Consider the following 27,647-nt stretch of genomic DNA (forward strand, 5'->3'; position numbering starts at 1 on the left):
ACCATTGTGCCAGGAAGGAGTGTTTGTGATGTGATGATATTGATAGAGGTACATAAATTTTGCCAAGAAAAAATAACTCAGTAAAGAGCTAACTTCTACAAGGAGCTCATTTGATAATCACAAGGCAATAGACTTGTGATAAAGGTGTCTACCACTTTTTACCGTGTACTATGCCAACAGCAACATTCCAATAGCATTATTCTTTGAAAACAACTTAGACACAGTGTAAATAAATGGTGTTTTATTAATGTTATTAAGCTTTTAGGTGCTATTGTTTAATACAAAATGAAAACAGTTTTAAAAATTGTTAACAGAAAAGAAAATTCATAGAACACACAACTTACACAGTCTCCGTTAACTATTTTGGTACTTATCTGCCTTTGAGCTTCCTATGTTTCACACCTTTCCAAGAGCACAGTGTAAAGATTCATTTCCAGCTAATACTGTGTGGCTGTTCACTGGGAGATGCATATGTGGGGAGTAACTAACTGCCTTTTGCCTTCTCCTCCCTTCCCGTGGGGTTATGTCTGGATTCCATTTTGCAGTTGAGACTTGCTGAAGACGGCAGGTATGAAGGCAATAAGACAAGTGGTTGAGCTCGCTAACCAGCCTGAACTTAGCCCCAAGATATAAGAAATGTTCAACAGTTCAACCATGCCTTGTCATTTCTCTTTGAACAGACTTATTAATCACCAAATCACTGACATGCTATGTATCTTGTACTGGACTGTTTCCTCATCAGGTAGTGAGACCACTGTCAAGGAAAGAATCTTAATTTTCACAGCCCATTATTATTTCCCTCAGAACAGGATACCAATATTCCTTCAAGATAATTTACAGAGTGATTTCTAACAGCATTTTTTAAATGTATAATTATTTCATTTAAGTAAACAGTAGTAACTTGCATTCAATGAATCATAAATAGCATATGAATTGCTTTGGTCTTAGTTCAGTGAGGGACACTGACCCATACAGCAGAAAAATCACAAGTCTTACAGCGCAGAAGAGGCCATTCAGCCCATCGTGCCTGTACAGGCTCTTCACGTGAGCATCATTATCTACTGTCAATCTCCAGCTTTATCCCCAGATCTTTGCTCATTATTTTATCCAAATAATTGTCCAATGCCCTCTTGCATGCCTCAATGGAACCTGCCTCCACCACTTATAGGCAGTGCATTCTATAACCCAATTAGTTGCCGAATGAAGTTTTTTCCACATATAACCATTGCTTCTTTTGCATGTTATTTCAAATCTATGCCCTCTTGTTCTTGTTCCCTTTATGAGCGGGAACAGTTTCTCCTTATCTACTCTATTTAGCCTGCTCATGATTTGGAAAACCTCTATGAGATCTTCTCTTAACCTTCTTCCTTCTAAGGAGAATAGTCCCAACTTCTTCAATCTCTTCTCACAACTGAAGCTTCTCATCCTTGGAACCATTCTTGTAAATTTCATCTGTACTCTCTCCAATGCATTCAGATTCATGTTTTTCTTCAAACTCTAAGTAAATTCCTGTAGTATCTCTAAAACTGCAACAGTCCCACATTCATGTCTGCTAAAATTATGAAGTGCTTGAATCCATAGTGATCAAAGACAAGGTGCTATCATGTCCACCAAATTCATTTTGATTTAAGCCTGAAAGCAGCAGGCATGAGGTGGTGCCAGATTCCAAATGAATGAGCAACTCAGCATGGCGGCACAAGTCTCTAGGCACACGACTGAGCAGCTCAGAGTTGACACTGCTTGTTGGATGCTGAAATGGGAAGGTGCTGCATGAGGTGGTTGTGTAATGGTTGCCCCTACGCGTCATTTCAAGGCACCATGAACATAGACCATCTTCAGCTAACCAAAGGGAAATTTCAGGTCACAGCTCAGCATTATAGCCCCTGGATGTGCTAACTCCTGGCCGTATAGTAATTACAGTTTTACCTGCAGAAGATTACAAACCTGTGTATGGGACATAATCCAATGATCCAGACTGTCAGAAAACAGCACTTTAAGGTGGATTCCATGTAGGTATGTCAGAATGTGCAGGTGTGGATAGTAGTATCTTGGCATGAATGGTCAATCATGGCTCACTAGCTGTAGCCAACCCTTGGCATTCAGTGACAGGGCTTTTCTGAAGAAATTAGTCAGGCCCTGATGACTTAGTGCTGTCATTCTGGGGATAGAGCCTCTGAACACATTAAATATTTGCTAAAGAGATGTATGTTCACCTGAACATGGGAACAGTGGGACCACCAGGATAGCAGAAGTCAAATATTTCGGTCCTTCATTTGCTTAGTTTCCTGTATCCTAATCTTCCAAATATCTCATATAGGGGTAATTGAAATGAAAATTCTTTTACAGCAAGAACGGCCTGATTGCAATATATTGAATTAAGTGTTTTTCTTTACTGATTTTAAGGAAGGGAATTTATCTTCAAATATTTGCTTACTGCTCCTTGCTCTTTTGTACATGAACAGAGGTTGATGTAGAGAGCTGGTCTGCATGCAAATACTGCTCAGCACAATCCCAGAAAATAGTTGCGTCAACAGAAAAATGTAATATATTGTCAACTGTTAACATTCCGTATCAGTAAATATTGTTAGTAAAACCCATCAGGTTCACTAATGTCCTTTAGGGAAGGCACCTTTACCTGGTTTGATCCATATGTGAATTCAGACCCCCAGTAATGTGGTTGCCTCTCGACGGGCCTCATTAATCCTACTGACACTCTTCATTCAAGTGTGATTAGGGATGGGCAACAAATGCTGGCCTTCATAGCAATGCTTACACCCCATGAAAGAATTAAAAATGTATTTTGGGGAGGTGGAGTCTCCCATCATGTTTCTCCACAGTGAACAGCCCATTTACAGACTAAAGAGATAAGAATATTGCAGGAAAACTTAGCACAAAGATTGTCCTGTGACTAAAACTGGCTTCGCTAATCTTCAATCATATGACTAATGACCTAGCACAAATATTCTCAACAACATATTTATAACTGTAAAGGCAAATATATGAAAATATTTTTTAATACAAAAACCTTCTAAAAACTGCACAGAACTGAAGCTGTGAGTAATTCGTTCTTGAAAGTCTCAGATATTAGGCAACAACTCTCTCTGGATTTTATGAATAACTGAAAGCAACGTACAAAAATAGAATGCGCTATAACTTGCAGTGTACACAAAAATTTAAATGCTATGAAATTCAATGTTAAAAAAGTTTGGAGGACTGTTTGATTGCTAGGTGTAGTTACCTCATAAATACTTAAAAATCAACTTGTTCACAACCTTGTTAGAATTAGCAGGAGCAGTTCATTCTCTGCTGCTTTGAGGTCGGTATAGTCTGCTATCCCAAGCAACCTACAGTCTACAGGGGCAGCCCACATGGGATGAACAGTGAACGCAGGTTAATTCCTGAGTGAGGAAGATATGGGTGACTTACAACTGGTCCCCACACAAGCAAAACATTGCAGGCATTCTGTTATTAGTTACTATGATTTCACCTGCAGGAAAGAAACAAGATTTGTTGTCCCTTTTTCCTGAAATGACTTGTTCCAATAGCTCCTGACTTTATCGTGCAGATGATGCGGGGGTTAAGTGCAGGCTCTCATTTCAGCTGGCTGAGTTCTCCTAGCGGAAAGCTGGATACATTTGTTTAGTTTATCAGGAGTCAGATAGGAAGCAGACCAGGAGATGAGACACCATGGATCCACACTGATCATAGCAAAAACTTTCAGAATGAATATCTTACAGAGCTCATTCATTCCTGCTCCTATAATATAGGGAACAACAAACTACCCAAATTTCATTCAGGCTGTCCAAACAACATTGAAAGCATTACTTTGGGACAAATTTGGTCAATCTTTCACTAGATTTTCATCTGTGTGGGGAAAATGACTGCAGATGCTGGAATCTTACTGGAAACAAAAAGTGTTGGAGATCACAGAGCTCTGATGAAAAGTCATCTAGACTCAAGACATTCGCCTGATTTCTCTCCATGGATGCTGCCTGACCCGCTGTGATCTCCAGTATTTTTTTGCTTTTAATGTGGGGAAAGCCTGGTCTTTCTGATGATCTGCGGAACATGAGATTAGATGGAAAGAATGTTCTAAAGTTTTATGGGGTTATTGGAAATGCACAAAGTTTGATGTTTATGACTGGTTTTGGTCAGAAAAGGTCAAAAGTCACATGACACCAGGCTATAGACCAACAGGTTTATTTCAAAACACAAACTCTCGCATTGCTGCTTCTTCGAAGATGGAGTGCTGCTCCTTCAAATAAACCTATAACCTGGTGTCGTGTGACTTTTGACTTTGTTCAACCCAGTCCAACATTGGCACATCATGGCTTTAGTCAGAAAGGCAAGATTGAACGTTTTATGCTACAGCAGCAGTGCACATCCTTCTAACTGCATGACTAAGGACAGAGATATCAGAGCAAATCAACAGGTTCAACTTTTCAGTTTGAAGCTTAAACCTGAGATGTCGACCCAAGCCATAAACATGGTTAAAAAAGTAAGGGATGTCAGTCGTATGAATCAGTATTTACGGTGCTAGAGTTTTGTGACTTATACAGAATTGAAAGTAGCTGGTGCAGCCCGTTACTCTGTAATACCTTCTTTGTTTTTCCACAATAAACTCAGACACTGTAATTACAAACAAAATCACTGGAGCTTGAAGTGCCAAATGCATGCACTCATTTTTAGAGTGTATTCTAGATTCTCTCACACCTCTGGAGAACATCATTTGAATTTTTCTCTGATGACATACAACAAGTAGCACAGGGCCTTCACAAACTCAGAAAGGTTAGTGTTTCCTTTAAAATGAGAATACTGCTAGCGCCTAGCATATATCCTGCATTTTGGTAGAACCTAATTTATTTCAGGGGATGAGGCAGAGAAAGGAGTTGAAAATCCATTCAGTTTGGTGGCTCTTCCAAGTTGCCTGTGTGACCACAGCTCTGGGGGAAATTAGCAACATTAGATGCTGCAACATCCTTTTACAAGGCAACACCACCCTCTGCTGTTCAATCGACAGAATGCCTATCAAGTGTTTTTTGCATAATAAAGAAAATCTAAGTATCAGGTCACCAATGTTCCTCTAAGTGAGTTAAAATAACATTGTTTTGTTCCCCTTCACTCTGCGTGTATAGCCAGAAGGTTCCTATCAGTATTAACCCAGTGTCTGACCAGTCATTATTTTGGTTGACGAATTTAATATTTTGCTTCACTGTTTGCTTCCTCAGCTGTAGGTGCTGGCTGCTTGCAGATTGTTTCCATAAATCACTTCACAGTACCTCTCTCAAGTGCTGATATTAGTATCAGGAGGGTTTTTACTACATGGGATATAGCAACACTGACTTGCTAATCCTGTTTAAGGATATTCACAGAACCAGGTCTCAGTCCACTGCCTTATCCTTTTCCAACTCTGGAAACTGAAGCCAACTTTGGGTCCTTAGTGAATGTGATCCAGTTGATAACTACTAATTCAGCACACACAGGCAATCAAACTGGGGCTTTCCTATTAGGTCCACTGAATAAAATCCACCAGCATATCCTAATGGTATCCAAAATTCAACAATCTTACAGACCTCTCCCCTAACAGGAACCACACAGCCAATTCTTTCTCCTCAAACCTCTTAATCATTCAGTCTACATTTAAAACTAACCCATTGAAATATATCTCAAAAAACAAGGCTTTAAGCATCACTCTGAAATAAAATCAGCTTGAAATCTGGAATTAGACCTGAAAACATTTGATAAACTCAGCAGGTCTTGCAGCATCTGTGGAGAGAGAAACAGAGCTAATGGCGAGTCTCTGTAAACTCCACTGTTACCAGCCTCCAGCCACAAACACTTCAGCTGTCCCTCTGCTTCCTCTCATGGCTAATTTTGGATCCAATCTGCTATTTTCATGTGGGACGTAACGAGGAATTAACAAAGCACAGACATAGGGCACCCTGTATTTCCTAGACCCTGCATTTCCCTTAATGGACTTTACATGTAAATTAATCAACTGGAAAACAGGGGTGATTTTTGTTGGTGCTTAATAGGTTTAAAAAAAAATCACAGGTAATTTGATAATGAGAAAAACACATTGTTGTATGTAACAACATTTCTGGATTTGGAGAGAAAAATGCATAGAGGAAGCCATTTGATGCCTCGTATCTAACCCAGCCCTCAGAATGAGAAAGTAATGAAAGTTAATTGAAACCTTTTAAGCTGGATAAATAATAGTGCAGAAAAACCTTCTTCACTACAGTCAGCATCAAAAAGAATCCTCAATCCAAGCGTAATAGAAACTGAGACTGGGTGAGTGATGGATAAGGATAGTGATAGAAAAGAGTACTTCAACAGGAACTTGACATCGCTGGTGATATTTCAAATACCTCTTCAAGTTACAGAAAATGGTACTTCAGTTGTAACTAAAATTTGTGGTAATGAGAGTCCAAAGCAACACTCAAGTTCTCCGGGCAATCTCCACTGTGCCTCCTCTGCATAAAATGGGAGAGGTTAATGGAATAGAAAACTGTGGCCGTGGAATGAGAGGATTTAATTAATGCTTATTCTTCTCTGCCACCCAAAATAAATTCCACCCCCACTTGTACAATTCCTTCTGCCAAAGTTGAGATATTTAGCTGGATTTTGTTTCTTGAATACAGTGGACCATTTTTGGTATATTTTCCTAATTTCTTCTCTAACTTTTCCTGGAGCATTACTGATTGTGTGGCATTCTAGGCAATGGGAACCTATCTTAAGTAGTCAGTCCAGCAGAATTAGGCAAGATCAGCCCATCATGCTACTGATTGGCAACCCCTCAAGATCCGAGGCATTTTGGGGTTATAATGTTAATGGGAACAACTTTGGTTCATTCCAACTGATGTTCTTCCTTTTTTATAAGGGAACCTATTAAAAGAATAAAAGCTTAATAAAAGTTGAGAAAGGAATCAGGTGAGAGAGCACAGAGTCAGAGAGGTGCTCCAGTCACCAACTTTCAGAGCTGGGTAGAGAGTCTCTGAGAATGACTGCTGCTGGAAAGTACATATCAAGCTTAGTTTGTTGCCTGATACACTGTAAAAAGAGATTATTCCAGCATCAAAATCCACAAACACTCCCACTTTGGAGGATATTCTGACAGCTAGGTCTGTGATATTACCATTATGCTGGGCTGAAACAGAGGTGGACCTTGATAAGTAACTCCACAGATTACTGTTACTCTCGGAGCATACAATCCACGACTTACTGCTCTCCCCCAGCACACACTCTTTATCCCGGCCCTTTCGCTTTATGCTTCCATAACATACACCAATTGCCCATTTGCCACGGACTCCAACAATCTCCACCTCCCAGTAGGAGCGGCCACTGTTGACTCCCTCGGAGCACAGCACCTGGCCCCAGGTGTCAAACCTCTTCCGGTTGGCGGGGTAGGGCTGTCTGTACTGGGTTCCAGTTGCGACCCTCTTATCATCTGACAGAATGACACTGCGATGAGCAGTCTCCACATCCAGAGTCGGTGTCTGTCCATCTGTGAATAAAGCAATGTTAGAGAGGATCACAGCTCTGATATGTGAATTTCATTCTTCATCAATGCTATTAACATTCGTGTTGAGGAGTAGGTACACCTCTTATGAAAGTGGGACTACAAAGTATGTGGTGCTGGCATTATGGGCACCAGGCAGGCACAAGGGTGGGTCACTTAATAGCTGCCCAAATCATTAGGGGAAATATCTCAGGAAATCCAATGGCATCAAAAGGCCTCAAATATGGAAAAGTATGCCAAATTAGGGTAGGGAGCAATTGAGCTCCTTCCCCAGATAAAGGGGATGGGTTTTTCTCAATACCTTGTGCAGCACGGTGGTTCAGTGGTTAGTACTGCTACCTCACAGCACCAGGGACCCAGGTTTGATTCCAGCCTCGGGTGGAGTTTGGACATTCTCCCTGTGTCTGTGTGAGTTTCCTCCGGGTGCTCCAGTTTTCTCCCACAATCCAAAGGTCAGGTGAACTGGCCATGCTAAACTGTTTGTAGTGTCCAGGGATGTGTAGGTTAGGGGCATTAATCAGGGTAAATGTAGAGTAATAGGGAAGGGGAATGGGTCTGGGTGGGTTACTCTTCGGAGGGTCGATGTGGTGTTATTGGGCCGAAGGGCCAATTTCCACACTGTAGGGATTCTATGATCTTAGTAAAGGAATGAAAAGTTAACTGTCAACCTCTTACACCTTCAGTTCCGAGTGAAATGCCAGGCCTGGATGCCCAGATGGCTCCCGCTGGATGCATTCTCCCACTTCTCACAATGATCCAATGCCCTCCGACCCCGGCCAACTCCATCTTTGGCAATGCCACATCCTACACTTGTTTGGGCTTCTCCCGCAAAGGCCCCAGTAGAAACCTCAGAGAACCGGCTCCTAGCTTCAATTGCAACCCGTTACTAGTGTAGGCAGTTTCACAGCTAGACTGGAATGGAGGAGCAGTGGCCCTGAGGTCTTCAATGCAGTGGACTATGTCAGGTGAATTGTCTCAATTTTAAATGCATCCAGACTTTTACAGGAAAGCCTCAATGCAAATCAGATAAGTGGCACAGTGCAGTACCACAAGATGAGCAGGGATGTACTTACACACAGTTGCCATTATGTCGCGATCCCTCTCGAGCTGGGAGACCACTTCGTACTGTTTCTGTACCCAGTTGATCTTATCCGCTGTTATTTTGTTGACATCAGGTGGAGGTGGCTGTGGGGCCAGTGGTTCAGATGCTTCTTTTATTCTAAAGAACAAGTGTAGGCGACATTAAAATGCATTCAGTGTGCAATGTAAAAAGATGAAGCAGATCTACTGAAGAGAATATGAGGAATTCTTCAGGAAAATGAGCCAATTGCAATTATTGGCAGGCTGGCGGACGTCATGAGCTGACACATTTTAAATGTAAGGCTCCACACTAAAGTAAAAGCCAACCTGCAGCTAAGGCTGGAGTTCAAAACAGAGCTCCACCAATATCTGCAATACAACTACTCAAACAAACTTGGAACTGAAAGATTAAAATATTCAACTGACATATTCAAGACTGGAACTATTCTTAAAAGATCCGACCCAAATTTGGAATGGTTAGCAGTGGGAAAGAAAGAGGAATTGGGAGATGAAATCTTCTTCTACTTCACTGCTTCAATCTCCAATTCCCTCCTCCTGCCCCTCTCAGGAGTATCATTGCTGCTCCTGGAAAAAGCACAGCAGGTCAGGCAGCATCTGAGGAGCAAGACAATAAGTACTGATGAAGGGTTAAGCCCAAAATGTTGACTCTCCTGCTCCTCAGATGTTGCCTGACCTGCTGTGCTTTTTTCCAGCGCCACACTTTATTGACTCTGACTTCTCCGGCATCTGCAGTCCTCACTATCTCCTCACTGCTGCTCCTTCCATGTTTGCCATTTGCAAACTCAGCTAAGGCATTCAGTGGATGTGTAGGTCCAGTCTTTGCTCCAGTGACCTTTGGAAGTTCTTTTCAGCAAAGTCCTGAAGGCACGTGTGAAAGAATAGCTGGTAAATTCTTTTGATGTCTTAGCCAATACCAACAGGAAACAGAGTCAAGGGATCAGTTGGAAATCAGGTTCTAACCTCCAGTAAGGCAGGTAATTGCAACACAAGAAAAGCACTTATTAGGCCAAAATACAAACCTCCAGTGCAAATCACATTGTGAAATTATTGCTACACCATCAGGTTATGTAACTGAATGGTTCAAAATGAATATAGAGTATGCATTCCTGACATAAGATACGGGGACCACTTACAAAATGACATATAATACAAAAACAGAGAGAATATTGGGAAGGCCTGAAATTTGTAAAAGGCTAATCAAACATACATTAAAAAACTTGATTAATGAAGTGACTATGTGCACACTCTAGATGACTAAATACACGTTCATGTCTGGGTTAATGGTGCAATCCTAAACACTCAGGGGTCAAATGGTACTGTGTTCAGCAAAGAGAAATGTTCCAAATGACCATCCATTTCCTGTTTGATGGTCTTGCTTAATGGGGTGAATTTTAGATTTCTCCAGGTGCTCAGTAAATGGAGTGCTTATGCATACACTCAGATCCATGGATAATGTTCCGAATGTAAACTCAATTACTCAGTTTATGAATTATTTATACTCGCAATCAGTTACTTATTTAATGGATCATTTATACACACTCAGGTTCTCATTTAATGGACTATTTATAGTTATGCACAATTATTTATTGGCACAGCAGATAGCGAGAAGCAGCAAAGCTAAATCTGACAGTGTGACTGCTTCATCACAGTCACAGATATTTTCCAGATGCAGAACAGTTACAGATGACTGCCAGAATTTCCTGTTCCACATTCTCCATGGCACAATCACCATCATTTCCATTTCAATGAATGTGAGTAAAACAGCACGTTAGCAAGTGCACAAATGGTGATCCCCACCATACATCCCGTTTGCAGGCGTTCCAAACACCTCCGAAAGAATCTATTTGCTTAACAGAGACTATAATGAATACTTTATATAATCAGAGGAGATTTATATTCAGCTATTCGTTAATGAAATAAAGAATTTGCATTTAGATTGTGCTTATTGTATTAATGCCTCATTGTAGCTTGTAGCCAAAAAATTACTTTGAGATGCAGTTGGCATCGTCAGATGGAAAACTGTAGCAGCCAAATTGTACACAACAAGCTCCTATTAACAGTGATCAGATAAACCACAACTTAATCAATTTAATGAGGTTGGTTAGGGACAAATATTAGCCAGAGCATGATAGAAACCGACTGGTCCTCTTTATATCAAACCATTGCGCTCTCATATCCAACTCATTGGCAGCTCATTTAAATATCTAATCTAAAGGACAGTTTATAAACAATTCAGCACTTAGTAGGGACTATGCTGAAATGTGAACATTGAGCGAACTCCCAACACCTGATTCAACAACAATAAAAATTTCCCATTTGTTTTGCATCTTTCCCATTGACAAAATGTTAAGTCAATCCAGAATTCAGAATGTGGTCACTGAGCTAAGCTGATGGCTCTGTTTAGAAAAACTAACACATGACGTAGGACATTAAAGAACAAAAATGCCTAAATCTAAAAACAAAGTGATCATTTTGTTGTCTACACAGTGAAGATTTATATAGAATGAATCAATTTCAGTGAATTATTAGTGAATTTCCCTTACCTCAATGCCATTGAATTAAATCCCTGAAATAGTGAGATAAAATGATTAATGTTTAAAATCACTAAAATGAATAAACATATCAGATACACATTCATCCTGTGCATTAAAAGCATTACTGTAAAATATACATAACTAAATTAATTGAAATTCTATAAGAAAATTAATCATAATTTCTTGTCGATCTCTCACAGAAAATAAAGTAAACTTTATCCCATTGCTACCTGCTGTTTGTGAAACATAAACAACTATATGAACCAATTACAGCAGAATCCGATTAACAAGCAACAAAGACATTTTTGACCCATACATGAACTCCCTCTCTGCTACTGTCATGACTAATGATTGGAAATCAAGGAGTCAACAAGGCCTGAAAAAAATAGACAAGGGTTCAGAATGTATGGTACCTTGAGTTAAGGATTACCTGATCAGCCATAACTTCACTGAATGGCAGAGCAGACTTGATGGGCTGAATGGCCTACTTCTGCTCCTTTTTTTTTAGATTAGATTCCCTACAGTGTGGAAACAGGCCCTTTGGCCTAACCAATCCACACTGACCCTCCGAAGATTAACCCACCCAGACCCATTTCCCTCTGACTAATGCACCTCACACTATGGGCAATTTAGCATGGCCAATTCACCTGACCTGCACATCTTTGGACTGTGGGAGGAAACTGGGCACCCGGAGGAAACCCACGCAGACACGGGGAGAATGTGCAAACTCCACACAGACAGTCACCCAAGGCTGGAATTGGACCCGTTTGTGAGATAAGATTGTGTTTAGGAATACAGTAACTTCAGCTGCGTTGCCACGTCATGAGCTATTGATCCTTTACATCACATTCCAAAATTCTCCATAATCACCAATGAGAGCTTTGTCTCAACTGGGAGGACATGTCTGTTACGAGGTTGTGAATTCAAGTCTCTTTAATAGACAGCGCCACAGTCCTCGGGTATGTTCTGTCCCACTGAAATCACAGTCCCAGCACTGCTGGCAACACAGTGGTATATAGATGGCCTGGCAGTCCTTGACGCTGTTTTCATAAAGTCTCATAGTGTCAGGTGAAATATGGGTAAGGAAACCTCCTGCTGACTACCACCCACAGCAATCCCCACCCTTCCTCCACTCACCAACTGCCCTGATGAATCAGCAACTCTCCATATTGAACACCAGTTGAAGGAAGCACCAAGGGTGGCAAGGGCATAAAAAGCATCCTGGGTGGATGTCTATGTATTAATGTCTATGACAAAGAGGTGTTCAGCAGTACTACTACTGACCGAGCTGGGCATGTCTTAAAGAACCTAACTACCAGACAGCAGGTCAACAGAACAGTGACACCTGGTTAATAGTTATCTTGCAATCAACATCAGTAAGTGAGATAATCTATCTCTATCACATTGCAGTTTGTAGGAGCTAGCTATGCACAAATCAGCCACCATATTTTCTACATTCCAATCCAATCACAAATACACTTCAAAAGTGCTTCTTGCCTTGAAAGTACTTTGGAGTGTTTTAACGTCAAGAAAGTCACTAAAAGGTGCAAGTTCACTTTTTCTTATTTCTCTTATTATATTTTTCCTCAGGTTAGCTTTTGCATTGCTTTTTAAACAATACATTGGTTTTGTGTTTGTAACCTTCTGGAGGAGGTCGTTCATATTTTTCCCACAAAAAAATTATCTTGGGTATTGTTTGCTAAAATAATTTAGGTTAGCATTTCAATCTGTGAAATCATACCTCTTGCTTTGTATTCCCCTTCCAGAGGGGATGCATTCCCAGTTAGTCTTCTACATTTTATTCTCCGTAAACAAGAGGCCATTCTTAAGCTCAAAACTTGCAGCTGGTTCCATTGCCCCACCAGTCCCTGCGCTCACTGACCAACACTGACTCCTGCTCAAACAAGGTGATAATTTTAAAATTCTCATCCTTGTTTTCATATCTCTCAAGGACCTTATTGCTCCCTATCTCTGTAACCTCCTCCAGCCCCATCACTCTGTGTTCCTTTAGTTTTGGCAATTTGTGCATCCTGAATTTTAAGTGCTCCATCATTGGTGGTCATGTTGTCGGTTGCTAAGGCCCCATGCTGTGGAAAATCCTATCTATACCTCTCCGCCTCTCAAATTGCTTTACTCTTTTAAAGCTGTCCTTAAAACCTACCTTCTGACCACGTTTCTGGTCATCTGACCTAATGTCTCCTTACGTGGCTCAGTGTCATTCTTTATAAGACTTCACAATATAAATTGTTGTTGTTGGAGTTATAAACCATTTCTTGATGTCCCCACTGATCTGCAAACCAAACCTCTGTCCCACGACTCCCAAACTCCACAAGTTCTCAGTAACGAAGTTGTTGTATTAAATGTTTGGTTATGTAAGGGTTAAATGCTGAGGAGTGCATTAAGCTCTACCCAACACTTTTGAAGGCCTGGATGGGAGAACGACTCTGGACCTCAAAGAGATAGACTTACCATCATATTCTTAGTAACAAGGGATATCTTGTTAAAGAGAAGACACTCATCTCTTTAGATTTTTTTTCTCAACTGTGCTGGACAAGCTGGCCCTGATGAACCCAATGTCAAATGAGGATGGTGCAGCAAAGTTACAAACAGTCCAGTGAGTTCATACAACATAGCAAGCTATGGTGAGATTCAGACATGACACGGTGCCATTGTTGGGCAATGCTTAGTCTAACAACAGACCATATTAGATTTAATGGCCCCTCTCTAATTCTCAAAAACCTCAACATCTCCTCTCTCTTCTCCAATACTCAAACCACATGACTCATATCTCCCCATCCCAATCCCTACCCTCCTACAACATGGAGCATTTAGTTTAGATTACTTACAGCGTGGAAACAGGCCCTTCGGCCCAACAAGTCCACACCGACCCTCCGAAGAGGCAACCCTCCCAGACCCATGCACCTACCTTTACCCCTTCATCTAACACTACGGGCAATTTAGCTTGGCCAATTCACCTAACCTGCACATTTTTGGACTGTGGGAGGAAACCAGAGCACCTGGAGGAGAAGACACGGGGAGAATGTGCAAACTCCACCCAGACAGTTGCCTGAGGCGGGAATTGAACCCGGGTCTCTGGTGCTGTGAGGCAGCAGTGCTAACCACTGTGCCACCGTGCCGCCCGTTTCTTTTCCATTTCAGACATTGGCTTTTTAAAAAAGGATTAAGAATCCCCTGCTTTTCCTTTATTTATTGGTGTCATGTTGGCATCATTAGCAAGGCCAACATCTGCTTCTCATCCCTAATTGCCCTTGAACTAAATGGCAGGCCCAGCCATTTCAGAGGGCAGTTAAGAGCCAAGCACAGTCACACACAGGTCAGGCAGGTTAAGGATGGCAGATTTCCTTCCCACACTAGTGAACCAGATGAGCTTTTACAATCATCACTGATCGCATCATGGGCATCATTCCTGAGACAAGATTTCAAATCCTGAATTCTTTTTTCAATTAACTGAATTTAAATTCCACCAGCAGCCATGCTGAGATTTGAACTCATATCCCCTGAGCCCCTGGAATGCTAGAATAGTGACATTCACTCCATCACTATCCCCACCATTCAGTGTTTTAAAATAATCTGCTCAATGGAAAAGGCAGCAACGTAGATCACATTACCTGTATAAAAATTAGCTTTTCATTCTTGGTTAAAAGGTCACTGAAATCAGACAAATTCTTCTCAAAGTCTTCCATTTTGTTTTCCAGTTCAAGTATCCGTGCATCAATTTCCCCAGTCACATGCCTCTGAACCCTGTCCAGATATTTACATGCTTCTTTCTCTTCATTCTCAAAATACTTCCGCACTGCGTTACACTTCTCCTGAATCTGGAGTTTGGTTTCTCTGATCAGAGTCTATGGAGTGGAAATACACCAGAGGTCACTTGACAGCACGTAACTTTTCTGACTGAATTTGTGCATAAACATTATCCAGACTGTGCTTACGAGAGCATGTTCCTTACATGTACTGCAAACAGGTTTGTGAAGCCGAGAATAAATTGCGGATACCAAATTTTGCAGTGGGTGTCTCTTTGGGCTGAATTTAGAGGAGCCTGCCAGGAGTGGCATGTTGGGGGTAGTTGATGAGCAGGTGTACCCACCTGCAATTCTTAGCATTGGGAAAACAGTCCCCAGTTAAGTCCCAGTGCAGGAATCCTACTTACTGGTAGCAGGATACCAGCAAGGCTCATAAACTGCTTATCATTGAATACACAAGGGTTTATGCTGTCCAAACAAACAAGGTGGCGGTGATGATGGTGGGGGTTGGAGGGGGGAAGAGGTGGAGAGCTGAAGCCAACCCTTTGTCCTTGACTCCTTCTCCACTCTCTCTGTCCTGTCCATCCTGCCTCACTCACCTCACTCCATGGATCTACTGTCGATCCTCTGGACAGGCCTTGGACTATGGTTGGCAGCAGCTGCTGATAATGGACAGTTGCCAACCTCTGATGGTACAAGGTCTGATGGGATTGTCCACAACTCTGTGCAGGCCTGGCACTATCCAATCATGGGCCTGATTCTGTTTAAACTGCACAAAGAGAAGCAATGCAGGGCTCCTACCAGTTATCCCAGCCAGCACGGGCAGCATCACTGCAACATACCCCTGTCTCTCATGTTGGACCTCAATCCAACTGGAGCCAGTTGCATTTATTTGTTCCAAAGTTTAGCTAAACTCAAGTGAAGAGTAGCAGTGAGACAAATTTTACATGTGCATTTATAGCATTGCACAGGGTGTTAATCCCTCCAAAATTAGAGAAATAAAAATCTTTGCTAACATGAGGGATGAGAGTTATGAACCTGTTGCAGTCACGTAAAACTCCATTGTCAATTCTCTGATTGTAATGATCAGCAAGGCAATCAGAGGCATCAGCAGTGCCCACTTCCAGGTTTATCGTCCTGCAGGAGGGAAAGGAGAAGGCAGGCTGAAAGCAGAGGGGAGGGAGAAAGTGTACAATTCCCATAAGAACCCACTTCAGGCTTCTACCACAGAAACCACACTGGCATGATGGAGTAGGTGTCTCCAGGAGGGCTCAGCCTCCCAATGTGCTGGGGTGGAGGAAGGAGAGGGAGATTACAGTGATAGGGAGTGGTGTGACCTGGGCTCTAAGGGTCTCTCTGTGTTCTGGTTAAGGACTGGGCCCTGTGATTTCTGTCCCTTTTATTATACCAACTTGCCCAGAAGCCTAGCAGGGACACTTGATCATCTGCATTGCTTTGCCAGTAGCAATAAAAATTGCCCCTTCTCTCAAGTGTCACAGGGCATCTACAGGCAACAGTGCTGGATAATCTGATATATACATTTTCATTAAAAGATGGCTGAAACTTTGCTTGTCCCACCTATGCACTGCCATATCCTTCAGAAGTACAGTTTTATTAAACTTTCCATCACCTGAACATGTTTTTGCTTTTTACTTTATAGGAATATTCAGACACTGCTTTTTAACTTAGGCAATTTTCCTCATTCACTTGCTAGCCAGTCCATGTACAGTACTCCTGTAACCAATGTTCAGAATACCTGGGCAGTTTGAGTTCCCAGCTTACCTCTTTCTCACATCCACATTACCATTGTTATGCATTCTATTAAACTGTTTACGGATGCTTTTAATACTGCATCAATGAAATAGGATTCTTTTTAACATGAACCATTCCCCAGTACAAGCATCCACACAACAGACTGCTGTAACTACAGATGGGAGATTTCCATCACAAAACTACCTCATTAACTATTCTGAGAAGTGTCAAAGGATCATTGAAATGTATGGTTTGATTGTCCATGTTTCCACTAATTATTTTTCTCTTGCAGAAATTTGACTTATCAATTTTACAGCTTTCACTTTTTAAAATCAAACTCCCTGCAATTTTCATGACAAACAATTCTGGTGCCGCTCACAAGTTTAACTCCCTGTGTGACTTGTGTTATATTAGATCCAACAGTGCTCGAGGATGGGAAATTTTACTCTCCACCGAATCAATGTTCTATCTGACCCAAAAATATTTGGTGGAACTGTGGAGATTGAGTTTAACTTTGTCTTTGCACCTGACAATGCATTACTTATCTTGAAATTTAAAATAACTCATATACAACATAGAAGTGCCGGACAGTGACACTAGGTACAAAGTCCTAGAACTGAAAATCCTCATTTGATAATCAGCAAGTCCTAACTAAACATAAGCCAATGTGAACGAAACATGCCTTGTCGATTTTGGTGATGATGATAATCATGTTAGTCATTCCAGGGGAAGGTATCAGTTCTTGTGTCATTCAAACTAACCTGGGTACTTTCCTTCTGTGTTTGGAGATGGTCAAGGGCAGCTTGGATTGAGGTTGTATTTGTTCGGACTTTTTCAATTTGCTGCTGCAAGTGGTCCTTGAAATAAATCAAACAGTTACTTCCATGTGGCAACTGAAACAGAAGGAGAGATTCTAAACAGAAAAAGATATCAGTATACTGAATGGCAGACACAGAGGCAGTCAAGTAAGACAGATGAAGTGAGAGAGAGAGAGAGAAAGAATGAGTGAGTGAGAGAGAGAGAATGAGAGAAGTGAAGACAGACAAATTGAGGAAGCAAAATGGTGTAGCCAACTAGAGATATAATTAAACCAATAGACAAAGCAGTAATGAGATGCATATTGAGTTATGGAGAGATGAAAATTGAAGAGATAAGATTTGAAAGCAGCAATTCCATACAATGTTAACTATGTCATCACAAAATGATAGCTTTCATCAGCAAGATGGTGACTCTGACCACTACAATTCTGGTCAAATTCATTACAATCCAAAAAATAACTGTTAATCTTCTGATAGTTCACGAGCTGGTCATCACCGAGGAATAAAACCCGGGAACAATTTATATTTCATGAACTTTTTAAAAATCATTCAAGGTATTTGGCTGTCGATAGCTAAGTCAGGATTTATTTCCGTTCCTAATTTCTCCAGAGAAGGTGATGACAAGCTACATTCTTGAACCACCGCAGTCCAATGGGTGTTTTTGTTAAAGAGAGAGTTCCAGAATTTTGATCCAGTCACACTAAAGGACAACGATACAATTCCAAGTCAAGGTGGTGCGTGACTTGGATGGGAACTTACAGATGGTGTTCCCATGTATTTGTTGTACTAGTTGGTGAGGGTTAGGGGTTTTGGAAGGTGCTGTCAGAAGAGCCTTCGTGAGTTACTATAATTTATGCTGAAGATAGCACACATTGTTGCTGTTGTTCATGGTGCTCAAGGAAGTGAATGTTGACGGGTCAAGTCAAGTGCTTCATCCTAGATAGTGTCAAGCTTCTTAAATGTTGTTGGAGTTGTAAGTGGCCAATATTCAATCATACTTCTGATTTGTGCCTTCTAGATGGTGGACAAAATTTGAGGACATAGCAGGTGAGCTACTGGCCATAGAATCCCTAGTCTCTGACCTGCTGTTGTAGCAACAATAGTGATATGGCCGGTCCAGTTTGGTTTCTGGTCAATGGTAAACCCCAGGGAGAATTTGGGAGAGGGATAGTATTGTAGAGAGTTAGCATGGGATGTTTACAAGAGTGAGTGAGAGACAGGGAGAAGAGTGTCGTGTGAGTGGTTGACAAAGGGAGAATGTGGGATCAGTGACCAAGAGAGGGAGAAGGTGTGAAAGTAATTATGTGGGGGAGTGGAAGAGTGTGTGTGAGCCAACACATAACCATCCTCCTTTCCTTCAGACTCCGCAAGAACCTATCCACAAAAAAAGCTGACTGAGCAGGATATCCCAGGCGGAAAGGCAACCCACTTCTGACCCTCGCTTGCAGGTGAATTCTGCTGAAGCCAACTCCGATGATGACCACCAGAGGCAAACCAAGGTCTAATTTGTTTCAACCCAACTTCTTACCTTGATCCAGCTTCACAGGTAGGTGGTGATCAGAACTTGGGACCTCATCTGTCTTTCTTTAGGTTTGTTTCTTTCCCAAAAACGCAAAAATGTAAGGTTTTCTTACTTGTCAGTGTTCATCATCAATACCATCTATAGCTGGATGGCACGCTAACCAGGAATGTGCACAAACACAGCATTACAGTGCTTCATCATCGTAAACTGACAGATTGGCAACTATCTGTCACAAAGAGGACATTGTCCATATATTAACACGGCAAGGCAGAGATAAATTCAGAAGGGTTCTGGTTATCTTGATTCTTTCTCCTGATACTATCAGACATTTTTCTCACTGCGCTCTGTCAGAATGTTACAAAGTGAGGAAACTGAACTAACCTGACTGAAGCTTGGGATCGTAAAAATGCTAACTGGAGGAACTAAACAACATTGATTGCGATTGAGTTGTGACCGATTTAACAAAAGCGGCTTGGGTTTCAATTTAACCATAGGGCAGGTAAATCTGTCCAATTAGTGCTAACATTTATCCCAGCATCACCAGCTCACCACCACTGCTGACAGATCTTCATTCATGCATGCACATGTTCTGTAGAACTCACCAATATGCGCTTGGGTGGGTGCTGATGTCATCCACACGTGTGCAGATACGTACTAAAGGTCCTGTTTTGACTGACGGACAGCACAGGGGTTACCGGTGGTTAGCACTGCTGCCTCACAGCGCCAAAGACCCGGGTTCAATTCCTGCCTCGGGCAACTGACTGTGTGGAGTTTGCACATTTTCCCCGTGTCTGCGTGGGTTTCCTCCGGGTGCTCCGGTTTCCTCCCACAGTCCAAAGATGTGCAGGTTAGGTGCATTGGCCATGCTAAATTGCCCGTAGTGTTAGGTAAGGGGTAGATGTAGGGGTATGGGTGGGTTGCGCTTCGGCGGGGCGGTGTGGACTTGTTGGGCCGAAGGGCCTGTTTCCACACTGTAAGTAATCTAATCTACCTGTACATGGTGCTGGCTCATTACCTATATCATTGGGTCATATACTCTGCTTTAGTTTGCTCTGCTGCTGGCACTTTTTTAGTGGCAATTTTAATTAATTAGCTCTTTATTCAAATTATTGGTTTATTGTCTTGGAAACTTTTTCTCTCTGAAATGCATGGTTACAGTTGTGCCAAACGCTATCTTTACATTTTACATTTAAAACGCCAGCCACCAAAGTTCTAAATTGGAGAAAGGCCAATTGTGACGGTGTTAGGCAAGAACTTTCGAAAGCTGTTTGGAGGCAGATGCTCACAGGTAAAGGGATGGCTGGAAAATGGGAAGCCTTCAGAAATGAGATAACAGGAATCCAGAGAAAGTATATTCCTGTCAGGGTGAAAGGGAAGGCTGGTAGGTATAGGGAATACTGGATGACTAAAGAAATTAAGGGTTTGATTAAGAATAAGAAGGAAGCATATGTCAGGTATAGATAGGATAGATCAAGTGAATCCTTAGAAGAGTACAAAGAAAATAGGAGTATACTTAAGATGGAAATCAGGAGGACAAAATGGGACATAGCTTTGGCAAATAGAATTAAGGAGAATCCAAAGGGTTTTTACAAATATATTAAGGACAAAAGGGTAACTAGAGAGAGAATAGGGCCCCTCAAAGATCAGCAAGGTGGCATTTGTATGGAGCCACAAAAAATAGGGGAGATACTAAATGAATATTTTGCATCAGTATTTACTGTGGAAAAGGATATGGAAGATATAGACCGTAGGGAAATAGATGGTGACATCTTGCAAAATGTCCAGATTACAGAGGAGGAAGTACTGGATGTCTTGAAGCGGTTAAAGGCGGATAAATCCCCAGGACCTGATCAGGTGTACCCGAGAACTCTGTGGTTGCTGGGCCTCTTGCTGAGATACTTGTATCATCGATAGTCACAGGTGAGGTGCCGGAAGACTGGCCACTGTTTTAAGAAGGGTGGTAAAGACAAGCCAGGGAACTATAGACCGGTGAGCCTGACTTCAGTGGTGGGCAAGTTGTTGGAGGGAATCCTGAGGGACAGGATGTACATGTATTTGGAAAGGCAAGGACTGATTTGGGATAGTCCACATGGCTTTGTATGGGGGAAATCATGTCTCACAAACTTGATTGAGTTTTTTGAAGAAGTAACAAAGAAGATTGATGAGGGCAGAGCAGTAGATGTGATCTATATGGACTTCAGTAAGGTGTTCGACAAGGTTCCCCATGGGAGACTGATTAGCAAGGTTAGATCTCATGGAATACAGGGAGAACTTTGGTGCGGCCGCATCTGGAATATTGTGTGCAGTTTTGGTCGCCATACTATAGGAAGGATGTGGAGGCACTGGAACGGGTGCAGAGGAAGTTTACCAGGATGTTGCCTGGTATGGTAGGAAAATCCTATGAGGAAAGGCTGAGGCACTTGGGGTTGTTTTCATTGGAGAAAAGAAGGTTTAGGGGTGATTTGATAGAGGTGTACAAGATGATTAGGGGGTTAGATAGGGTTGACAGTGAGAACCTTTTTCCACGTATGGAGTCAGCTATTACAAGGGGGCATAGCTTTAAATTAAGGGGGGGTAGATATAGGACTGATGTTAGGGGTAGGTTCTTCACTCAGCGAGTCGTAAGTTCATGGAATGCCCTGCCAGTAGCAGTAGTGGACTCTCCCTCTTTATGGGTATTTAAGCGGGCATTGGATAGGTATATGGAGGATAGTGGGTTAGTGTAGGTTAGGTGGGCTTTGATTGGCGCAACATCGAGGGCTGAAGGGCCTGTACTGCGCTGTATTCTTCTATGTTCTATGTTCTAACTAGCCATTTGGATACAGAACTGGCTCAAAGGTAGAAGACAGAGGGTGGTGGTGGAGGGTTGTTTTTCAGACTGGAGGCCTGTGACCAGTGGAGTGCCACAAGGATCGGTGCTGGGCCCTATACTTTTTGTCATTTACATAAATGATTTTGATGCGAGCATAAGAGGTACAGTTAGTAAGTTTGCAGATGACACTAAACTTGGAGGTGTAGTGGACAGCAAAGAAGGTTACCTCAGATTACAACAGGATCTGGACCAGATGGGCCAATGGGCTGAGAAGTGGCAGATGGAGTTTAATTGAGTTAAATGCGAGGTGCTGCATTTTGGAAAGCAAATCTTAGAAGGACTTATACACATAATGGTAAGGTCCTAGGGAGTGTTGCTGAACAAAGAGACCTTGGAGTGCAGGTTCATAGCTCCTTGAAAGTGGAGTCGCAGGTAGATAGGATAGTGAAAAAGGCGTTTGGTATGCTTTCCTTTATTGGTCAGAGTATTGAGTACAGGAGTTGGGAGGTCATGTTGCAGCTGTACAGGACATTGGTTAGGCCACTGTTGGAATATTGCGTGCAATTCTGGTCTCCTTCCTATCGGAAAGATGTTGTGAAACTTGAAAGGGTTCAGAAAAGATTTACAAGGATGTGGCCAGGGTTGGAGGATCTGAGCTACAGGGAGAGGCTGAATAGGCTGGGGCTGTTTTCCCTGGAGTGTTGGAGGCTGAAGGGTGACCTTATCGAGGTTTACAAAATTATAAGGGGCATGGATAGGATAAATGGACAAAGTCTTTTCCCTAGGGTCAGGGAGTCCAGAACTAGAGGGCATAGGTTTAGGATGAGAGAGGAAAGATATAAAAGAGACCTAAGGGGCAACTTTTTCTTGCAGAGAGTGGTACGTGTATGGAATGAGCTGCCAGAGGATGTAGTGGAGGCTGGTACAATTGCAACATTTAAGAGGCATTTGGATGGTTATATGAATAGGAAGGGTTTGGAGGGATATGGGCCGGGTGCTGGCAGGTGGGACTAGATTAGGTTGGGATATCTGGTCAGCATGGACGGGTTGGACCGAAGGGTCTGTTTCCATGCTGTACATCCCTATGGCTCTATGACCCTAAGTGACAGAGAAACTGAAATGGACCACCTTAACCTCATGCAAAAAGGTTAGACAACCTTGTTGTCGAGGGCAAACAATACTGCCACTACCCGCATTGACAGAGGGAGCGAATCTTGAATGCAGTGGATGGAGTGCCAATCGAGCCAACTGCTTTCTCCAGGCTGGTGTTGAGCTTCCTGAGTATTGTCGGAGTGATAATCGTCCAGGAACGTGGATAGTATTCAATCACACTTCTCGCTGTGCCTTGTAGATGGTAGGCAGACTTTATGGAACCAGGAGGTGAAATACCAGCCTTAGAATTCCCAGCTTCTCAGTTGCTTTAGGAGCTCCAGTATATGTGTGGCTGCTCCAAGCCAGTGTCTGGTCAATAGCAACCCCTAGCATGAAATCAGGATCCTAGCACAAGCAACTAATATCTTAGCTACTAATAGATTTTAAATATTTTTTCAGTTTTTTTTCTGCATCTGTGGTATTCTACTATTGTATTCATGTTTATAAAGGACTTAATTAAGTATTTTGTTAGTGATGTAATTGACAAGTCACAAGGAACACATATGACGAATGAGCACCGTGGGGAATATGACAGCTCAGAAGCTGCTGGAACATTGGAAGCAACGTGTTAAAGAAATGATGATGTTCCTAGTAGGATGCATAGTTTATAAAGTCTGCTTGAATTTACCTTTGGCCAGCAAGCAACATTGCACCTTTGGCTGAGAGATTTGGGAAGAAAGAAGTTTGCCAGATCAGATACCTTTGAAAAATCTACTTCACCATTTTTGGGGGAACAGGTTTAATAGGCTGGAGAATAAGCATTTGGCCTTCTAACGAAAAATGAATGCCATTGTTCTCAGGGTCATAGGGTCGCAGCAGGGAAAGAGGCTCTTTGGCCAATTGTGTCATCTCGGACGTGAAGCACCTATCAAGACTCTTATTCCATCACGTGGAACATAGTCCTGTTATGCTCTGGTACTTCAAGTGTTCATCTAAATACTTCTTATAAGTTGTAATGGTCCCTGCCATGACCACACTTTCAGGCAGTGATTTCCAGAGACCCAAAACCTTCTGGGGAAAAAGGCCATCCTTAAATCCCTTCCAAACTCCTGCACTTTCCCTTAAATCTCTGTCCCTAGTTATGGATGCCTCTGTTAAGCAGAATGGTTTCTTCCTATGTACTCTATCTTTGCCCCTCATAATTTTGAGCACTTCGATCATGTCCTCTCTCAGTCTTCTCTGCTCTAAGCAATACAACTCCAGTCTATCTAGTCTCTTCATAGCGGAAAGACTCCACTCCAGACAACATCTGGTGAACTCCTGTGCACCCTCTCTAAGTACAATCACAACTTTCCAGAAATCATACAGTACTCCAATCCTGATATAACTAACATTTTATACAGCTCCAGCATAACTTCCCTGCTCTTGTGTTTAATGCTTCAACTAATAAGTGCAAATATTCTATATGCCTTCTTAACCAACTTTATCCTCCCATCCAATTGCCTTCAAATATCTGTGGACATACACACCAAGATCCCTCCAATCCTCTGTACTCCTTACAGTACAGTACATTCAACCATTCATTGAGTATTAATTTGTTTGTTCAACCTCCCAAAATGCATCACCTAACACTTTTCAGGATTAAATTCCATTTGTCCATCTAACCAGCCCATCATAACATCCTGCGGTCTCAGGCTTTCTTCATTATTTACCACAGCATCATTTTTCTTTGTTATTTGTGAACTTGCTGATCAAACTTCCTACATCTATATTTAGATCATTAATGTACTCTACAACAGAACAGGGCCCAGCATCAAAGCCTGTGGCATGACAGTGGATGCAAACTTCCAGTCATAAAAACAACCTCTGACCATCCCCTCCACTCCCTGCCTTTAAGCCAATTTTGGATCCAATTTGCTAAGTTGCCTTGGATCCAATGGGCCAGGCTCCTATGTGAGACAGTATCAAAAGCCTTATTGAAGCCTATATCCATTACATTACCCTCATCTACAGTTAGACACTTGAAAAACTTAATCAAATCTGTCAGATATGATCTTCCCCTGACATAGTCATGCTGACTATCATTGATTAATCCTTGCCTCTCCAAGTAGAGATTAACTCTGCCCCTCAATTATTTTTTCCAAAGGTTTCCCTAACACTGATATTAGACTTACTGGCCTGCGGTTTGAAGGTGTATCTCTACCACTCACTTTGGAAACATTAACTGTCTTCTTGTCCTCTGGCACATCTGCCCGAGCCAGAGAGGATTTGAAAATGAATGTCGAGACCCCTAGATTGTTTCCCTTACTTCCCACAGCAGGTTGGGATACATCTCATCTCAGCCTGGGGACCCATATAATTTGAAGCTCACTCAAATACCTGCTCCTGTCTCAATTGTAATTTGTTCAACTATATTATGGATCTCTGCTGACTTCCACACTTACATCATTCTTCTTAACTGTGGATGGCTGTGACTGCTACTACAGGAAAAGGATCACCTGGACCGCAGAAAGGTCCAGCTAGAGAACACAAACCAGTTCATGCTCAGAACCTTCTCCCCCTGCCCTGGTGACAACAGGAAAGATGTCACAGAGATGTACAGCATGGAAACAGATCCTTCTGTCCAACTCGTCTATGCTGACCAGATATCCTAACCTGATCTAGTCCCATTTGCCAGCGCTTGGCCCATATCCCTCTAAACCCTTCCTATTCATATACCCATCCAGATACCTTTTAAATGTTGTAATTGTACCAGCATCCACCACTTCCCCAGGCAGCTCATTCCATACACACACCACCCTCTGCGAAAAACGTTGTCCCTTAGCTCTCTTTCAAATTTTTCCCCTCTGACCCTAAACCTATGGCCTCTAGTTCTGGACTCCCCCACCCAGGGAAAACAATGGTAGGGAACACTTAGTTTTGTTTCGTAATGGAAATATTCAAGCGCTGATGGGATGCGTGTGGTTTAATTTGGAACAAATTGAGACAGTGCTTGTAAAATGATAAATGAAGGGATACCACCACGGGAAATAATACCAAAACTATTGGATAAGCAGAGCTGCAAAAACGAATTTGTCTTGGTACCGACCTAGCAATCAACAGCTCCTCCTGAACACAGGATTTGGAGGCGATTTACGAGTGAGGAGTGCAACGCTAGCGGTCAGTGCCTTGTTTAATTACAGCTCGGGGGGGCGGTGAGGGTGGAGGCGCTACTTAAACGCAAATTGCTACTTTTACCAGCTCAAAACTTCCGACCGCAGAGTTAAAGAAATCATGAGAGGTGAAAGGTCGTCCCTGGTACGTGTGAAATCGAGGTATTGAAACAAGATTTGACAGGTCCTTGAAATTTCATGCAGGAAATTCCTGCTGAATGTTGGGGTGCGGAAGGACTATCTCCTGCTAGCAACAATTGTTCAATTTTCAGGGATTAATATCTGCTTGCCTGATTTGGTCACTGGGTCACCCCAGGGGTTAGGATCACTAGGCACAGCGGCCAGTCCGCGGCAGAGTTATTGAGATTTTGGTATTTCAGATCAATTAAACATACCCGCAGTTCCTGTTCCCCCTCACCGATACTGACACAATTATGGTTCTTGTGTTTCCCCACGACAGGGCAGAGACAGCAGATGCACACTTTGTCGTCCTTACAGTAAATCTCCAACAGTTTCTTGTGCTCTATGCACTTCCATGTAGACATGTCTGCAGTGGGATCAATGAGGGGATGGTTTTTAAAGACAGCGTTCTCTCTGTGATGTTTGAGATGTTTGGAGCACATGGAGGCCTCGCACTTCAGGCAGGTTTTGACAGCTGTTAGTTTTTTCTTACTGCAGTAGTTACAGGGTAAAGCTACCGGGGTTCCATTCACTGCCTGGTATTTCAGAGCTATGTTTGCCAGTTTGAAATTCCTTTTCAGAGCAGGCCTCTCTCTGTAGTTTGCTCTGCATTCTGGGCAGGAGTAAGTGCCAGATTCTGGCTCTCTCCAGGACTCCTCAATACAAGCTCGGCAGAAGCTGTGCTTGCAGTTCAGTATCACCGGGTCGGTGTAGATTTGGAGGCAGACGGGGCACGTTAACTCCTCTTCCAACCACTCGGGAGGTAAAGCAGCCGCCATCGGGAATGACAAAAAACCGAAACTGAAACCGTGGCATTTGGATCACGGAACAAAACGGCTGGGGAGAGACCACTACAAAATGAGGGATAGACTCTCGCTCATTTTAACTGTAATCTCATTAAACAGCTCAGGCTGGGACATTTCCTGCAGCGGCCTGTACAGACAGAACAGGGTTTTGTTTTGTTCAAAGCGATTGGGTGTTTCTGTACCTCTGCAGGGCCGTAGATTAAGGTTGTGGCATTTCTAAGTCTCCCCTGTTTGTGTGGATCGAGCACCACCAACAAAGCACACACTTCAGTCACTGGCTGTCCACCCTGCCTGTGTATTTTTGAAAAAGTTGTTGAGTCCCTGTTAGATGGTAGCCCGGGGTAGCTATCACTAACTGAATCAACACTGAGCTGTTAGATCATTAACCGGCCGATATTTATTATCATTTATAACAACTGAGCGGCCCAGCCTCTGATACGGGCGGCTGCAGTTTCGGAATATCTTGACTCCCCTCCGACTCCGGTGACATTTTCTGGAGCGCCTTCATTGATTTTTATTTTAAAATCAGACAGTCGACGGGATTGTTAACTGGTCGTTGCTGTTTTGCCCAATGAGCTTGAACGGCCAAACA

General features: G+C 42.4%; 1 protein-coding gene across 1 annotated transcript; it reads right to left on the bottom strand.

Moving 5' to 3' along the window:
• Nucleotides 1-226: 226 nt before the first annotated feature.
• LOC140494621 (E3 ubiquitin/ISG15 ligase TRIM25-like) lies at nt 227-27,614 on the bottom strand. Its single transcript, XM_072594003.1, has 6 exons — nt 26,465-27,614; nt 17,435-17,530; nt 14,787-15,020; nt 11,167-11,189; nt 8,596-8,741; nt 227-7,507 (listed from the first exon to the last, which is right to left on the bottom strand). Exons 1-6 carry the CDS (start codon nt 27,026-27,028, stop codon nt 6,930-6,932), a joined length of 1,641 nt encoding a protein of 546 aa, XP_072450104.1. The 5' UTR covers nt 27,029-27,614; the 3' UTR covers nt 227-6,929.
• Nucleotides 27,615-27,647: the final 33 nt, after the last annotated feature.

This window comes from Chiloscyllium punctatum, chromosome 24 (genome assembly GCF_047496795.1).
Source record: "Chiloscyllium punctatum isolate Juve2018m chromosome 24, sChiPun1.3, whole genome shotgun sequence".
In the NCBI taxonomy this organism is placed as follows: Eukaryota; Metazoa; Chordata; class Chondrichthyes; order Orectolobiformes; family Hemiscylliidae; genus Chiloscyllium; species Chiloscyllium punctatum.